The following is a 19477-nucleotide window of genomic DNA, read 5'->3' as shown; positions in this document are numbered from 1 at the left end:
TCAGCAGTCAGCAACAAAGACATTGGATAATACAATAGTAATCATACTTAAAGGATGTTTTTTAATTTATTTTTTATCTTTAATTATTGCTGATTTGCATCATATTCTGAGTTAGCATTTCACTGTTTTTATTTATTTTAAGGAATACTGAATCTGTTTTTGTTCAAGTGAGATGAGAAATGCATGTTCACATTTAGACTAGAAGTACAGTAACCTTAACCATCATGTTTACACAGTGCCTCTGCACTTCCGATTTCTCTCAACATGCGGACAGGAGAGATGTCAGTCAGTATAAGGGTCAACAAAGTAACTGGCATTACTTATTTGAAAAAGTTACTCAGATATTTTCTTTACTTCACAAAATGATTCACTGCACTCGAAACACAGAGGACATCTGCTGGTGACACAAGTAAATGCAATGGAAAAACTTGAGATCAAAGCAACTACAATAACACAATGCTTTGAGAATTACTTCCATGTATTTTATTTAAGAGTTAATAAATGGTCTTCTCGTGTTTTTTATGTTGTTTATAAAAACAGTTATCTATGAAAGGGCAATTGAATGTCTATAACTGAAGGATTCAAACTTCCAAAAAAAAAAAACAAAAAAAAAACTTGATATTGCAAATTCATCTTATGTAGACCATCTGCATGTCTGTTTTACCTGTTGTATGTTTTGGTGGTAAGACTAGTAGTTGAATAGTTGTCTATCTCATTTCAATTGGATAAAATATAGTCTCACCCTTAAATGAGCTACCAAAACAGCTTCTCGTGTTGACTTTAAATCGCAGAATAAATATTTGATGATGTGCAATTTCACTATTCGATCATGTCAGCCTCTAAGATTTGTGTGGTAGCTGTAGAAGTGTGTTAGAGAGCTGTGGGGGTCTGCAGGAGCCCCCTACGGATGTGCCTCGGTGTATGTCATTAGTTTTCCTCAACTTAATTAAGACAGAAGAGTCCGTGCTGGAGCAATTCATCCGATCAGAATCATTTTTCCATAATCAATCCAATAATAGAGCTTCCTGAGAAGTGAGCAGACTGTTGTTATTAGATTACACACAGAGCGTCGCATCGCTGTTTGCACATAAAGAGATTGAGCGGAGGCCAGCGCACGGGGGACAGAGGGGGGTGGCACAGCTGTGAGATTCTGCTTCAATTACAGTTCACCTTTAGTGTCTCTCTCTCACTCTTTCTCTCTGTGGATGCAACGGAACTGCAGTGATGTGCTGGAATTCTCAGTTAGATTCCTTGGCATCTGACAGGTTTGTTTGGAGAGCTATGACAGATAAGGATGATGGATGGAAAGATCAATGAAAGCGCACATCACTGACACATCATAGAGATTCTTTATATTCTGTAATAGGTTTAAGGCTTGCTGTAAGTCTGGATGGAGTTATGAGCAAAGAAATGAAAAGTGAATTTCTGATTTATGCACCTTCAGGTGTCCTCAGGAGAAAAAAAAAAGCTGCTGATAGGATATTAGGTGTCCATTAGTTCCTTATATAAATTCAACAATGAAAAGATGTTTAAGTGTGTCATTTTTGTTTGTTTGTTTATTTATTTGTAAATTATTGTGTGTATATTTGAAGTATAATCAATTAAAAATAAATTAATAAAATAATTTAATTAATAAATGCAATGGCATTTGACAGCTGGACGGAGCATAACAAAATGAAACATAAAGTGCTGCTTATGGCACAATATGCTAAAAAACAGTGAGATATTATTTTGCCTCAAAAAGGTTGCAGATGTTATTATATACAGGGCTTTTCTCAGCAAATATTATCATATATAGCGATTAATTAATGAGCATATGTAATTAATTCGATCTTCTATCGCTGCTTATTAAACTGTGGTTATTTAGTTATGACGTTCTTTTATGGTAACACCTAGACTATATATTATCCCTTACTTACACTTTTTCTAGTGGTTTTAATTTATAAAATAAAACTACTTTTTTCATCCTGTGACCATCAGTCAAGGACAAAACAGTCGGGGTCTCATATCAAACATCATCTTATCTGAATAAATAGATATCCAAATATTAAAATAAATGCATATTCCATTTAAGTCCTTATTAATTGTCTTCTAGGTGGTGATTCTGTACTTCCAGCCAAGTGTTTTCCGCTGTATCCTACTGCGATGGGTTCGTCTGCTCGGATTTGCCACTGTCTATGGAACAGTCACCCTCAAACTCTACAGGTACAACATTTATTACATTATAAAAGATGAGACACTCTTCCAGATACCTGTAGAATTTGCAGTATTGTTGTTATTTTGGTCACAGTCTTAGTTAGAATGAATTATTTTGATTGATAAAAATCTTAATCCTAGGAATGGCTAGAATGAGATATTGAGAATGACTTATGTGAGCGGAGAATGACACACTGCAGTCCGTGATCATTTTGAGATTGATGCCTCTGCGAAATAGATAAGCTGCTTCAGACACACACACACAAATACGCATGCACCTGTACACACAATAACACACCCACATACGCTGGATGACTCACAGACCACGATGTTATTAAATGTCACAACTTGCACTTTCCTAATATGGCCGATGAGGTGGAACCTGCTGAGATCTTTGCCATTTCAGAATCAACCCTGAAAAAAACAATAAGGCTGGATGGGTGTCAGGTAGCAGATTGGATAGTGGGCGAGAGAGCCAAAGGCTTGGCTACAGAGACCGAACAGTTAGCTAGATTACATCTCTTCCTCAAGGGGTTTAACCATTACTAAACCAAAATAAAAAATATTGACATCAACTTAAAATTGTGCACACAGTATTGTATTACAAAACTGTTCATTTTAAATTGTGAACACTATACACACACACACACACACACACACAGTATATATACATGTACAGTATGTATGTATATATACTGTGTGTGTGTGTGTGTGTTTGTGTGTGTGTGTGTGTTTTTTTCCCTAAAATGTATTTTTAACTTTAACTTTTTTTATAAAAACTATAATGTAATTTAAATATTCTGAACTGCATGACTTTGTATATCATTGTGAAAATGAAATATCCTCAGTTGTATTGAATGTGCTTGTACTTAATTGTAATTTTGTCATTCCAAAATTACATTTAAAGTTAAAATTTGAAATGTACTACATTTCCACTTCACCATTACATGTGTGTAGAGCTGCACGATTCTGGATAAATTGAGAATCACGATTTTTATAATTCAAATCACGATTCTCCTATGATTCTGAACTATGCAAAATAACGTGGCTGTAACGAGGCTGTAACAAAATATTAATTGCAGTCTATTTAAAAATGTTTAATTAATTTGAATGAATTGTTAAAAAAAAACATTTTTTTTTTCAATTTTTTCCAATTTTTTTTTTTTTTTTAGTCACTTGTCGTCAGTAGCGAAACAATGTAATCAAAACAGACATTATTTGAAGTGCCAGTTTGAATTTGAAACGTCAAAGGTGATTTGCTCTATTTTAATCGCTACCATAGACAGTGTTTTTATATCAAAACTATAGAATTTAATCCCAGTGAATCTATGATAATATGAATGTTGTAAGACAGAAATTATATTATGTGGTTTAAAAGGCAAAAAAAGCTGTTTCATACCTAAACATGATATCTACTCTCTCTGTGTCAGATCGCGTTGGTGTTTGAATCGATATCACAATATTTTTTTATGATTAATAGTACAGCTCTACATATGTGTAATTGCAAATCTATATTTAAACACATGGTTAAATTTCCATAGAAATTGCATTAAAGTATATTTTAGTTTCAACATAATTATTCTTGTTTATATTCTTGTCAGAACATTAAAAAGGAAACTTTAACCATATTTCAAAACAATTGAAGTAATTATATAAAAATATACATATAAGGTCTTACATGGGTCAAAAATACTCTTAACTGCTTATAAATTAATAACAACAAACACAGCGTTTATTTATAGAGCACATTTAAACACAACCGAGGTTGAACAAAGTGCTTTACAATGAATTAAATACAAATAAAATAAGAGTAACAAGGAAATCAACAGACAAATAAAATCAGTATTGAGGAGCCAGATTATTGAGGGCTTTGTAAACAAATAATACAATTTTAAAATCTATCCTATACTTGACAGGAAGCCAGTGTAGAGACATTAAAATAGGTGTAATATGTTCATATTTTCATTTCCCTTCAAGCAGTCTAGCAGCTGCGTTTTGAACTAAGTGAAGACGAGAAATTGAAGACTGAGAAATACCAGAATACAAAGAGTTAAAATGATCAAGCCGAGATGTTATAAAGCAGGACTATTCTATTGGCAGCCCGCGGGCCCAATCCGGCCCGCCAATCATATTCATCCGGCCCGAGGAAGAGTACGCAGGTTGCACATTCGCCTTGAATTGTTCTTGCACTAATTAGTTTGTCCACAAGGTGGCAACACTGGCCCGGGCCAGCCAAAAAGAAAAGGGAGACACACAATAACAACAATCTACCAGAGACCACAACATCAATAGATGGCAGCGTTGACAAGCGCTTATGTGAGGGAGTTATGAGATATCCACAATTCTAATGTTAGTTTTAACAAGTTTAAAGACTGTTATCGGTGATAACTTCTGGCGAGAAATAGCGCTGACACTGGACGAAGATTTTTATCAAAGCAGGAAGTATAGTTTGGCTGTACTCATAAGCTGAGCCGCTTCGGACAAGCGCTCCTGTGCTTCAATGGTCAAAAACCACAGACAATGATGTAAAAATATGTGGTTTTTAGCACGACGTACCTCATAAACACAGTCTTACATCAGTTATAAAATCCTAAATGACCGTAAAGAGTAAGGAGAAAATTGGATATGTGTCACATCCGCGTCATGTGCATCAGGTTTTATTAACAGCGCTGTAGTCTGTAATTGATGTAAATCAAAGAACTAAAGAAAAAGAGAAATCGCTCGACTGTTCTGCTTTCTGGTTAACTTTTGTAGTTTGAATAAAGAATAATCAATATAGCTTATGCATACAATTTATAGTTTGTGAAGATTGTTTTAAGTTCACTTATAAAAAGTTGTTATATTTTTCAAAGCCTATTAAATGTAAAAAAAATAATATCATAACATTTCAATTATACTGTAATTGTAGCCATTAATTATAGCCATTTAAAGAAAAAAAAATGGATTTAATAGTGACATTATTTGTATCAACGATACTTCTTCATTAATAATAGGCTAGTAAAAAGATGCCATTAAACATATTTTAAATATACCATTTATATTTTGTTTCTATATTAATTTGGAAGTTCAGTGTGAAAATATGAAAACACAAATATAATAATATGCGTTTAGTCACATCTTTTGAATTAATTACTGAAAAAAAAAATTGATTATTTATTTAATTGAATGGCAGACAGCACTAATGTTAACCTTTTATAGATGTTACTGTTGGTAATATTAGTTAATTTTACTGCTGAATATGCATTTAAACTTAATTTCCAATTGTATAGGCCCCCAGAAAAAGATTGGGATGTCCCCCCAGCCCCTTGGGCCCCTTCAAATGTTCAATTTGATAATCCAGCCCTCAAATGAAGTTAATTGAATAGCCCTGTTATAAAGGCATGGATAGCTGTTTTAAGATTTTTCCTCGATAGGAAGGACTTAACTTTACTGAGAAGGCGAAGTTGATAAAACATGACTTAACTACAGCTGAAATCTGTTTATCAAACTTTAAACTGAAGTCAAATAAAATGCTCGAGTTCCTGGCACACTGTGTATTATATGGAGTAAGGAAACCAAGATCAAAATTAAAAGCAACATTTTCCCTAGGACCAAACAAAATAAGTTCCGTTTTGTTTTTCGTTAAGGTGTAAAAAATAGCTTGAAAGACATAGCTTAAGCTCGTTTAGGCAATCTAACAATGGTTGAAGAGAATACTTATTATTATTACGCTGTAGAGGAAGATAAAGCTGGGTATCATCAGCATATAGATAAAAGGAGACACCATATTTAAAAAAAAATGGAGGCCAAGGGGGACAAATACATTGAAAACAACACAGGTCCAAGGATCGAACCTTGCGGAACACCACAACCAAGAGGAATGTCAGTAGAAACGCAATGGCCTATTTGAATAATAAAATAAATGTAATAAATAAATGTAATAAATGTAAATGTAAATAAAACACCTATTTGACAAATAAGAACGTAACCAATGTAAAACCATACCACAAAGTCCTACACAAGACTCCAGGCGTGACAGAAGAATGTTGTGGTCGACTAAGTCAAATGCAGCGCTTAAGTCTAAGAGGACAAGAGCCATGACTCTGTCATGAGAAATATGTAATTTAAGACTCTTAACAGAGCCGATTCAGCGCTATGTAGAGCTTTAGAACCTGATTGAAACACTTAATTAATGGAGATTTCTGACAAGAAAGACTGTAGTTGAGCCAGTACAACTTTCTCCATAATCTTTGAAATAAAAGGGAGATTTGAGATGGGCCGAAAACTGGAAAGAGATGTAGGATCAAGGTTCGTTTTTTTTAATTAAGATAAATTAAAATCTTCTGCATTGACGATAGTGATTATAACGATAGTGATAATTAGAAGACTGTACACTATGGCCATTTTTAAGTTTGTTTGATGAGACAGACTTTGAAATCAAAAGTTGGTCCACATCCAAATTTAAGAATTTATATAGATAAATTAAATCTATAATGTATGCAAATTTTATTGCAATTAACAGGCATATACAAAAACATTACATTTGATTTGCACTTCAATATATTACATATAATTGTTACGTGTTTGTGCCTGTTTTTCCTTATTTGGTTTGTTTCCTGTTTTCATTAGTTCATTTGTCTAATTATCATTCAGTCTGATCACCTGTGTTCTATTAATCATCTCGTTTGCTCCTTTGTTTCCTGTCCTTTAAAAGCTTTCAGTTTCTGCATGTTTTTTGTCTCGGTTTGATATTATTTGATTGGAATAAGTGTGTTGAAGATTCAGTTCTCCTGTCCCTTGTTCTGTATGTTGGAATTAAAGACTTTCTCCGTTTACTCTCTCGTCGTACGTGTTACTACAACCACGTCCCGTGACAGAAACCGAGACCAAAACAGAAAGTAAGCAGCGTCCTTTTTCCCCGTGTTTTTGTTTTAGTTTTTTGAAAAGTGTTTTGGTTTACCTATTTTTTTTCCCCGCGGCGATGGAAATAGCCGCTCGTTTCTCCGCCATAGCCCGCATACGGTGCTGGATGACGTCACACTCAACGCCCTGTGGACCTCCCAGACACCACAGGACTGAGCTGAAGGGAAGGGATCCTCCGGTGTCTGGAGAGTGTCCAGCCCCGATCCAGAATCACCATGCCATCCAGTCCATCCGCCATTCCTCACTCAAGTCCGCCATCTGTGGAGAAGTCAAGTCTGCCATCCACGGGGAAGTCATGCTCGCTACCGTCCGCAGCTCCGAAGTCAAGCCTGCCGTCCGTCACACATGTGCATCTGGCTATACTCGTCGTTTATAATGGGATGTTTTGGAGTCCAGAATGCTCCCCAGAGCTCGCTCCCGTGTCGGCTCCAGCCCCAGAGCTCGCTCCAGGAAGCTCTACTTCGTCTCCTGAGTCTCCTTCGCCTCCGCTGGTCCCGTCCAGCTCCCCATCGTCTCCATTGTCTCCCATATCTCCGCTGGTCCCAGCCAGCTCCGCTCCTCCCGAGCACCCTCAAGTGTCCGCTCCTCCCGAGCCCCCACCAGAGCCCACTCCACCAGAGAGCCCCCCCCCCAATAAAAAAATAAAATAATTATTTTATTTTTTTTGCATATAGCCATGGCTATAGTGGCCGTGCCAAGGCCACAGAGTCTCCTGATACCCCATGGCTTACCGAGTTTCCTGGTCCGCCATGGCTCCCCGAACTCCCTGATCCACCCTGGAGGCCTTCCTTGTCTTCTCGCTGTTCCTGCCCTGCACCACCAGTGGAACGGTTACGGCACGGGATGCGCCACAGGGTCTCCTGATACCCCATGGCTCACCGAGTTTCCTGGTCCGCCATGGCTCCCCGAACTCCCTGATCCACCCTGGAGGCCTTCCTTGTCTTCTCGCTGTTCCTGCCCTGCACCACCAGTGGAACGGTTACGGCACGGGATGCGCCTTCCGGGAGGGGGGAGTAACTGTTACGTGTTAGTTCCTGTTTTTCCTTATTTGGTTTGTTTCCTGTTTCCTTATTTTGGTTTGTTTCCTCATTAGCTCATTTGTCTAATTATCATTCAGTCTGATCACCTGTGTTTTATTAATCATCTCGTTTGCTCCTTTGTTTCTTGTCCTTTATAAGCCTTCAGTTTCTGTATGTTCTTTGTCTCAGTTTGATGTTATTTGATTGGAATACGTGTGCTGAAGATTCAGTTCTCCTGTCCCTTGTTCTGTATGTTGGAATTAAAGACTTTCTACATTTACTCTCTCGTCGTGTGCGTTATTTCAACCACGTCCCGTGACAGTAATCAGACTTAAATATTGGTTACGAGGGTACTTGAGGCACCTAGATGAATTGTTCTTTTGATTTTAGTCATCAAACATTATACTTTAACTTTGTTATCCCTATCATATTTCATAAAATGTTCAGATTCAAACAGACTATTATTTAATAAAGACTTTAGATGCTAAAGAAACAGGTCAGGATAGAGCGGCTCTCTAATGCACTTTTCTTACAGACTTCATTTCCTGTGTGACCTTGCAGCATTAGCCTCTCCTGATTTAGCTGCTGTGAAATCCTTTTAAGCCCAGTTAAAGTTTGTATTATCCCTAATTTCCAATTAAGGTAAACATCCTATAAAGTGTCAGAGCTGTATGTTCTACGACTAGTTCATCAGGGGTAAAGTACGTTTTAAAAAATATTTATTACATCGTTAACCTACACGCCAAAATGTCTGCTTAAAATCGTTGTGAGAAAATAAATAACAGGAGGTACTTAGACCAAAATGACCACAATATATTACAATTTACTGAATGGTTTGGACAACAAAAGAAGAAAATGAACAGTGGACAGCCTGTGTGGTGGGTTCTAAGGATCTGGGATGCAGAAGAATAGGATGAAAGAAAATCTTGCACAGAACATGCACAGAAGGAAATGTCGGCTAGATGGTATGATAAATGCTGGAAATGCCAAAAGACTTAATGGCATTTGTAATTAGGCAACATAAATTAATGACTTCTGTTCAGATATGGACAGAAATGGGAGGATACTTCAAATTAACATATTGCTTAGATATTTTTTTTTTTTATTAGACACTCATTAAAGGGGTGTAGATGACACTTAATGTGACACAAAGACAAATAGTGATAATGAGAAGACTGTACGCTATGGTCATTTATAAGTTTGTTTGATGAGACAGACTTTGAAATCAAAAATTGGTCCACATCCAAAGAGAAGAATGTTATGAATAATATTATGCCGAATGAAATAAAAATTGGCCTTTATATTAAAACTTTTTTTACTTTTTTTTTTTCAATTCCATGTCATTTCCAATATGGAGATGATAGTGATACAATGGCTGTTGTCACTGTTTTCCAGGGTTCTCAAGGTGTTCCTGTCACGTACAGCCCAACGGATCCCCTACATGACCAGCTGGAGAGTGTTACGTCTTCTGTGTGTCATCCTGCTGATTGTGTTATGGTTCACAATAGCCTGGACCGCCGCTGTTTGTCAGAATCCAAACAGACATCTCGCTCTCATCAGTGTGGGCTTCACCACTGATGGGCTACAGTTCAGCATGTGTCTGTTGGACCGCTGGGACTACATGATAGCTGTGGGTGAGTGAATCTGTTACCTAAGAGTTTCCTGTATGAGTATTTGGCATTTTAATGAGCACGGGCTGGAATAAATTACTTTTGTAACAGTCTGGATGAAATGCTCCCAAATGTGGATGTTTTTTAATGAAAGAAAATACAAATAATCTCTTCAAGGCACTGCTTAAAGGAATAGTTTAAACAAAAATTAAACTTATGAGTTTAAAGTACTTATGACTTAAAGTAGTTGTTTTGCATTGTGTTAAAATGCCCAAACAAATAATGAATCAAGCAATATTATACTATCCTACTACCTTTTTTATAATTATTATTATTATCATCATTATAATTATCGTATTTGTATGGAGTGGGTATTTGAAATAGAAGGCCAAGTCAAAAGCATTGCATTATGGGATGCAATATTACACACAGTGAGTGCACTCTGTTGTGCATACTACTCAATTTGACAAATGTCATATGTCATTGAGGTATGATTTGCATATAAAAAATAACACACTACCTGCATTGCGTACATACTCTTTACTGCATACATTGTAAGTGCAGAGTATGCTAATCTAAACATAACAACTGCGGTAGACCAATACAGGTCATCTTGTTCGTAATACAAGCCAAAAAAGTGATGAATCAAGGCTGCCTTGGCACTAATTGCAGACAAATAGCGACTCTCACAGGAAACATCAGTCGGGCTGTGACGAATCGAATTCAGCACAAATGTTTATCCTGAGGTCTTATCCTCAAGCATGGCAGATTGGAAAGTGCCCAATCTAACACCTGGACCAGTAAGCGTCACATTGATGATTACAGATTTTCACCGGGGAACACATGTTTACTGATGTCAGGCCAGCTGACTGGCTGACATTGTATAGGATGTGCCAATAGGGGATGAGGAACTATAAAACTTTGGATTGCCTTCCACAGCTTCATTTGCAATTGTCTGTCAAGAGGCATCCAGAGAATACAAGCAAACTAGATTGCATTTATTGAATGTCTTTTTTTCTCTATCATTCTAGTATTTTCAATCTAGTTCTATATTTGTTTGTAACAGGAAGGTTTTGACAGCCATATAATTCTCGGGTTGATCTGGGAACTGGTAAGTCCCAGGTACTAGTCAGTTGGGTATTAACTCTATACTACCTCTCTCAAACAGCTGAGTTCCTGTTCCTCCTGTGGGGTGTGTATCTGTGTTATGCGGTGAGGACGGTCCCCTCAGCGTTTCATGAGCCACGCTACATGGCCATCGCAGTGCACAATGAGCTCATCCTCTCTGCCATATTCCACATTTTAAGGTGAGTGACTGCCACTTCTCAGACTCCTTAATTTTAAGCCCCACCCACATTAAAAGATATGGTAACACTTTAGAATAGGGAACACTTATTCGCTATTAACTACGACTTTTTCCTCAATAAATTCATAATTTGCTGCTTACTAATAGTTAGTAAAGTAGTTGTTAAGTTTAGGTATTGGGTAGGATTAGGGATGTAGCATAATGTCATGTAGAATAAGACATTAATATGTGCTTAATTAGTGCTAATAACTGGATAATATTCTAGTAATAAGCAACTAGTTAAGAGACCCTAAAATAAAGCGTTACCAAAGATACAAATAACTTGCAATAGATACAGATATTGCCTTCGCTGCACACCCCTAATAATAACTCACTGGTCGCTCTTTTCCATGCAATTACAATGAAAGAATCAAAAGGATACAATGACTTATGTGGTTTATGTGAAGAGCCGATCTAAATATAGGTTGCTATTCTTTAAAAATCTCCATCTTCAGTCGAATGTTAACCACTATGACGGGATCATTGGGTCTTAAGAACCATTAATATGTTTAATTAAATGGAAAATCCTCCAAAGAATCATTTGAATAATTCAGAGGTTAGGATTTCTTCAAGCTTTGATGGAATTTTATTCGTTCATTTGCTTTGAGATCCTTTAATAATCAGAACTAATTTGGATACTTGGCAAAACAGTCAACAGTCAGCATTATTTCAATAAAAAGATACAGTAGCTTAGTAGTTTGAAAGGTTTTTTTTCTTATTTATTCAGCCATACTATTTTAAGGTCCAATTATCACCATTGACAAACTGTTAATTACAACCTTTTCCTCAAAAAACTCATAATTTGCTGCTTATTAGTTAGTAATGTATAGTTGTTAAGTATTAAGTACTATTGGGTAGGATTAAGGATGTACAATATGGTGATGCAGAATATGTGCTTATTAATAGACAATATGTTAATAACAGACTTGCTAATACACAACTAGTTTAGAATAGTAAGAATTGGTCCCTAAACTAAAGTGTTACCATTTATTTTTATCCCTTTTGCCATTTCAGGCACACTTTTGACAGAAACCAATGATTTTACATATTGAATATTCATTCTGAATGGTCAGTTTACTATTTATATTTTTGATTAAGCTATCAGCTCTGGCATTTGGGCAGTGGTTAAACCCCCTTGTGCTATTTAAACAATTGTATTGCTTTTTAGTTCTTATGATAATTTTAAGGCAGCGGCTATTTACACTAAGTGCAAATAGCAATTAGATGCTATTTACACCAAGTGCAAATAGCATGTTTTTTTGTGACAGATGCTATTTACACTAAGTGCAAATAGCAATAGATTCTATTTACACTATGTTAAAATAGCAAGATTTTCTGCTATTTATACTACTTATTGCAAATAGTGGCAATTATCTGCACCTCAGTATTGTAGCACATTATAAAACAGTACGCAATAATAACATACTGAGTGTAAATTATAATTTTAATTCAAATTTTTTAAATGGATGCCACCTTATTGGGACAATAAAGCCCTCCCTACACCTACCCGATACTTTATTTTCAACTTTTTGATTATTTCCTTCATTTTTATTGAAAATAAATGCCTTTCTTATGCGATATGAGATTTGAAAAGGGAGAAAAAAATGTTTGGCAGAAGGTGGGCTCGAACTCGGGTCGATCGCGTCAAAAAGCATGCACCTTACCATCTACGCCACTGAAACTGATGTTAAACTAACTTCTTTTCTTAATGTTGACTAACGCAATCACACGTTAGTGGGCGGAGTTAGTGTAAATAGCCTTTGCCAACAAGATGGGCTATTTGCACTTAGTGTAAATAGACACTCCGTAATTTTAAATGAATATTTGAGGCCCTTGCCCAATGGACTGACAATGCCTTCTAAAGAGTCGGTTTAGGGTTGTGGAGCATGTGAATAACTTCAGCAGTAATGAGGCACTCATTCAGGCAGGAACTTAGCTTGAACTCTTACACAAGATAAAGGCAGTTGACTTCAAAGGCAGGGCATGTGATTTTTAGAAGTGCTGCATCGCTTGCTGCTCTCTCCACTGTTTCTACAGTAATTAATCACAGTACAGAGCCATGGGATAGTGTTACTTAACTATCTGTATTTTGGTGTAACAGCACCCATGTCCTTTCATCATAAACAGTAATTAGTGCATTGTGGCAGCCAGAGTTTTTAGCATACACAGGTCCTTTCTAGCTTACCTCAGGAATTTCAGAAGGTAATGTAACAGCAATATGAGGAAACCTTATTTTATGCATTTGAACGGACATGTCCATGCTATTCCATGTAGCAGTGCATCTGTCATCTCAGAGGGACCGTCAGTTTCCAACCAGATTAAAAGAGCCGGAAGCAACAGAGCTGAAAACCTCACTGCAAACATGGTGAAGGTGAACACAGTCTCCCAGCAGATCAGTACAGATAAACCTGAAGAAGAAAAAAATAAGACCAAGCACAGATAAACACAGCTTAAATCTAAAAATAAACCTGCTGTATTGGAGCTGTTCACATGCTCTGACATCATTGTGTGACTGCAGGTTCAATTACATCTTGTGTCATTTGCAAATGCCATTCTATCTTCACAGACTAAGCCAATAATGGGTGTGGCTCAAACAGCTCCCTAGCTCCTGAGTTCAGGAATCAGTATATTGTGTACACAAATCCAGGCACTTGTATGGATCTGGCTCAAAGTTTAGTTTAGCCTCTTAAATCACTCAATTAGTAGGTTTAATTTTAGCAAAAATCCTGTTTTTGTAGTTGCAGTAGGTGACCATATACTGTAAACATGCAATGGTTCTATTTTGTTCAGTCTAACACCAAAAAAAGTAAAATGTGTAGATGATTGTTCACTTGGACTCTGTAAATCCACCCATAGGTTCAAGCTATGAATGAATGGGGTTTTCAGAATGAGTGCAATGATTAATGATGCTGCATAGAAGTATTTAAATCAGAGTAATAGTGTAGAGTGTAAGAGTGTGATAAATGCATGCTGTAGATACTACCAAGGATTATGGGGGAGAAAAGTGAGCAAAACATGTTGCATTGCTTCAAAGCTGGACAAAGTTTTCCATATTACCCACTTTGCTGATACCATATATTGAAAATTATATTAATATGTTTATTTAATTTTATATGCATTCATAAAAAAGTAAGTTAAATTATTGAAGAATTTGGTGTAAGAATTTGTGTAAATAAGCATTTCGGAATGCGACCAGATCCACATCTATAATGCACACATACCAGATAACTATATAATATTGTACTGTATTGTTTTAGGAAGTACGTAAAATTGTAAAATATAGAAACTGCAATGGTTTTATTTTGTTCAGCCTGCTGCCAAAAAAGGAAAAAGTGTAGATGATTAGTATTTTTTTCTGTAAATCCACCCACAGGTTCACTCTTGCCCCTGAACTGCACCCGGACTGGATGTTGATGCTATTCTTTGCTCATACACACTTGACAGTGACTGTCACTTTGGGGTTACTGCTGGTGCCAAAGGTAAACCCACCAATCCTCTTTCACCCTCTGAATCATTTGTTGGCTAAAATCTAATTTTACAGAACTTAAGCACTCATGTCTTTCCCACAGTTCTTGTTTGCGGGTACGCATCTAAGGGATGACATTGCTACAGAGGCCTATGAAGATGAATTGGACATGGGCCGGTCTGGGTCATACCTGAATAGCAGCATAACGTCCGCATGGAGTGAGCACAGTCTGGACCCAGAGGATATTCGGGTAGGTGCCCTGATTTCTTTAAGGCTTTCTTTTCCCCTTGACTCTCTCGTGCCTTAGTAATTAAATGAAATTTCATAATCTGCAAATATCTCTTGACCCCTTGTCCTGTAACTGGCAAACATACTGAGCCATGGCAGTTTTTTATTGCAGACACCAGAGGAAATGGGCCAGCTAAGTTCTATTAATGGCTGTGGCATAAGGTCTTGCGACAATCTTTGGGAAAAACGTACCAACGTGAGCAGAGGTTTTCATTTGTTTGTTAGAGCTGAAGAAGTCTCTCATCAAAGACTCAAATTTTGTTCATAGAAAGGGCATTTTGCTAATGGGAAAAATTTCTGCTCTTGGTATAATTGTCGTTGATGACTTCAAGACACAGCTGCACGAAATACTTTGATGTTCTTTCAGACCTAACAATAAAACATTACATTTTCGTATTTGACACGTCCCAGACTGTCCTGTCTCTAATTAGTGTAAAACAGCATGTTGGTTTGGTCTAACGTCTTTGAGGCACTGTCTGTAGTTGCATATAATGACTAGTTCTGCATGCTTTCTGTGCAATAGAGCGTCTGCTTCACTGTAACTACAATCATTTCATTTTTATGCTTCTACATCCAGGCAGATGTTGTGAGTTAATGGCTCATTTTGTCTTCAAATCCACAGGAAGAGCTGAAGAAACTCTACTCCCAGCTGGAGATATATAAGAGGAAAAAGATGCTGGCTAACAATCCTCACCTGCAGAAAAAGCGCAGCTCCAAAAAGGGCCTAGGTCGCTCCCTCATGCGCCGCATCACTGAGATTCCAGAGACAATGGGCCGCCAGTGTAGCCGTGAGGACAAGGACCTGGGTGAACATGGAAGTAACCGCAACAGCATCTGTGTCTTGAGAAAGAACACTTTCGACCCCTCACACTCTATTAAGCCTGCCAAAGATGAATCCTTGAAGAGCAAAGTTTTCTCCCTTAAAAAGTCCCACAGCAGTTATGACCATGTTCGGGACCACAGTGAGGATTCCAGCAGTTCAGTTACTGATAAGATGGAAGTCACAAACACAGAAGGCTCCCTTCTCGAAACCCTAATGGGCAAGAAGCTGGTCAAAAAGTCCTCTGAGAAGATTGATGCAGCCAGTGAGTCAACAGAGTCCGTTCCCTTGGTGTGTAAGTCAGCCAGCGCTCACAACCTGACAGCTGATAAGAAACCTATTCACCCTAGAACAACCATGCTGCAGAAATCTCTAAGCGTCATTGCCAGTGCCAAAGAGAAAACTCTTGGTCTAACAGGAAAGGCCCAAGCAGTGGAGGATCCAACAAAGAAAGTTAATCAAAAGAACAAAGATGCCAAGACCCCAGCTGAAGCTGACGAAATGGAGGGTTATCCAAAGATGATTGTCAGTCAGTCAGTGGAGTACAAGCAGACAGCTGCCAAAACTGGTATAATGAAGCCACAGATGAGCGGAAGCCAGCCCTCAATTTGCTCAGAAACAGCCAAGGGGAAAGACCTGTATGACCTCTCAGAGGTGTGCCCTTGGGAAGTGGAGGACTTGCCGACTCCCTCCGAAAACAAGGTCCAGAAACATGTGTCTATTGCCCCTGAGCAGACCACCACAGTCCATGGAAGTATCAACAAGGCGACAAAGTCGCAACAGCAAAAGCAGAAAGGCACAGAGCAATCACCCTCCGTGGCCAGATGTCCAACCCAGAAAGCTGCTGATAAAGCAGACATATGTCCATGGGAGGAAGGAAATGAGAACCATGGTCAGGCACTGGGGCCAAAACCTCACTCCAGTAGTAAGCCTGCCATGTCCAAACCCCAGGCATCTGGAGAGGTTGCCAAGGTTCTAAAAGCTGAGGTCTGTCCATGGGACTTTGAGGACGTGTCGAGCAAGCCAAAGGACTCGGATTGCTCCCCTGATCAGAGCAGACCAAGAAAGGACACCGCACTCACTGAGATCAAAGGGAAAATAAGCTCCTCGCCTGCTGAAGTCAAGGGCAAGGGTACAACGCCCACAGAGGGCAAAGCAAAGAGCGTTTTCCCCGAGCCTATTAAATCCACAGGCAGCACACTACAGCCGCCCTTTAAAGTAGAAGTGTGTCCATGGGACTTTGAGACTGTGTCAGGTCCCATCTCTGAAAAAAACCCTTGTTCTTCTCAGGTTTCTAAAACAAAGGAGACTCTTGCTATAAAGAAGGGAACTTCTCCTGTCAGAATATCAGAAATGGAAAGAGAGAACACAAAGGGTCCCGATGAAGACAAAATTAAATCAAATGCAAAAGACAAGTTAACCTCTGGAAAAACGAAAGAAAGACCTATCAGCCAGTCTAAACTGGCTGAGGTTTGTCCATGGGATACTGATAGTAGTCAAGAAATTGTCTCAATGGAAAAACAAAAAAGTCCAAATAGTGCATCTGCAAAAAAAAAGCAAGCAGAGGTATGCCCTTGGGATTTTGAAGATGCGGCCACTAGTAAAGAAGTCAGCCGGAGCACCAGTTCATCCACTGGCAAACAGAAAAGTTTGAATTCCAAAGGCAGAGTTACTAGTGGTGTTAAAACTTCAGATGTCTGCCCTTGGGACTTTGATGACCAAGGATCAACAAAAAAAGCATGACATTTTACCTGAGTGAACCATTAGCTAGTCCTCATTATATGTGCTTTTTCTTTCATAAATACACAATGGAATAAAAACTTTAATAGAATTTATGGTGATTTGGAGAAGAAAATCAACATGTCGCACAAGCTGCCTTTCTCTTCAACCTTTTGTTTTCCCTTTGTGTTTTTTGGAATAAAAGAAAGAAAAAATAAATACTAAAAAAAAAAAATAATAATAAAATGCAACAACTCACCAGGCATTCCAGATTTTAAAGTATTGGTTGAACCTTTAAATAGAAATGGTAGTTTACAATTATGCAACTCTTTATGTGCAATGTAAACAAGATGCCTACGCTCACCACATGTATCCTCATTAACATTTGAACTATCATAACAGCTGCATCTGTAGCCTCTCCTTGACTCTGGCTTCCACAAAAGATAGTACAAATTCTTCTTACATATGAAGGTGTGGACCATGCATGAAGTGTCATGGAGTAAGCCTGATCCATTTCCTTGTTTTCGTTTGTTTCATACATTATCATCTGGTTTGAGTAAAAATTAATATTTGCCAAAGATAGAGGTAAAATCCAATAAATCTAAGAACTCAAACCTCAACAGCAGAATAGAGACACAACATTTGTACAGTGAGCTGAATTCATGCGGCTGCTAGAAAATTAGCCTGTAGCACTTTAGTAAAGAACATGCTTAGAGAGACAGACGTAAACTGGACAGAACTCCATTCATATTTGCCCTTGTTTGTTGTTTGGCCTTGCTGTTTTATGCCGTTCTGCGATCATATGTGCATATCTGCAAAAAAAATTTTTGAGTTATCTTGACTAGAAAAAAATTTAACATTTCCAATGCTTCCAAATTTGCTTATATATTATACTGAATGTGCCTATTTAAATAGTCCTGTACCAGTCTTACTTTGTATTGGGAGATGTGAAAATTCGCATAGCCCATGTTACAAATACTTATTGAAACACTTGATGAAAATCAACATCTTATTTTTGAAAATAAATTAAATTTAGTTTATGTATTAGTAATGTTGCAAAACTGTAAATGCTTTTTGAATGGGGTATGCTATGGAAAAAAAAAAGTCCACTACTCAGTTCATGGGACTATAGATATAATTTTTCTCAGCGTAGGGCACAATCATTAAGGTTTCTGCCTCTAATGTCTTTCCTTTTTATCTTTTACAATTAGAACACTCATGACAATATAGGAAATATCAAATTCCAGTCTATCTCATATTGAATTCTAACCCAAGCCTCAAATTCTTTAATATGTATCTGGTATCCTTTAACATTTTATGATGATTACATCAGTTTACAAATACAATCTTGCTCTTACCATATTGATTTTTTGGAAAATGTATCGATTTCTTAGAAGAAGATTCTGAAACATCCCCAGTGTTCGCTGATGTGAATTCAACAATGTATCTAAATTACTGTTGGAATGTTAACATATCTTGTATGCCTTCTCAGCACATGGTCATTGGTAATCTGTAATGATGTCAAGGTACTGGTGTCACAACACGAGGCATGAACTGTTGTACAGGTTGATGCCTAGTTATGAAATGTTTGTATAAATGTTGGCATATTGCGATTGCAAACTATTTTGACCCAATCCTACAGTAACTAAATAGTTTTTAAATGTATTGACAGATTCTTGTGTTTTGTATGTGCACAATATGAATTAGCAAGAATACAGAATAAATGGTTTTACCATGTATATAGGTTATAGCAACCAAAGAGGTTAAAACAAATATGTACCTAAATATATCATTCTTGGCATTGTGTGAATCAAATGATGTCACAATCCCGTTTCTCCACAGTGGGGTAAATTTATCAATGACCTCTGGTCACAATTTTACGGAAGCGTATTTCATTCACTTGAGGAAAAAAATCTACTCTGTCTTTCTGAATTAACGAGTTAATTATCTCAGAATTACGAGATAATTTTTCATTAAAAAAAGTTTTTGCTCTGTTTTTCTGAATTAATGACTTAATTATCTCGTAATTCTGAGATAATTAAGTCATTAATTCAGAAAAACAGAGCAAAAACCTTTTTTTCATTAAAATTATCTCGTAATTGTGAGATAATT

The 19477-nt window shown here is 37.3% G+C and overlaps 1 protein-coding gene across 1 annotated transcript in view; it reads left to right on the top strand.

Moving 5' to 3' along the window:
• gpr158a (G protein-coupled receptor 158a) overlaps positions 1–17389 on the top strand; it is a gene marked incomplete at both ends in the record, with an annotated part of 112343 nt that extends 94954 nt beyond the window's left edge. The window contains 7 exons of the mRNA XM_079406478.1: positions 2096–2205; positions 9513–9751; positions 10896–11034; positions 14446–14551; positions 14642–14788; positions 14939–15022; positions 15449–17389. Coding sequence (XP_079262604.1) covers positions 2096–2205; positions 9513–9751; positions 10896–11034; positions 14446–14551; positions 14642–14788; positions 14939–15022; positions 15449–17389 — 2766 coding nt within the window. The remainder of the gene's footprint in view (positions 1–2095; positions 2206–9512; positions 9752–10895; positions 11035–14445; positions 14552–14641; positions 14789–14938; positions 15023–15448) is intronic.
• Positions 17390–19477: the final 2088 nt, after the last annotated feature.

This window comes from Barbus barbus (assembly GCF_936440315.1).
Source record: "Barbus barbus genome assembly, chromosome: 44".
Lineage (NCBI taxonomy): Eukaryota > Metazoa > Chordata > Actinopteri > Cypriniformes > Cyprinidae > Barbus > Barbus barbus.
This window is presented reverse-complemented; position numbering and strand designations above follow the sequence as displayed.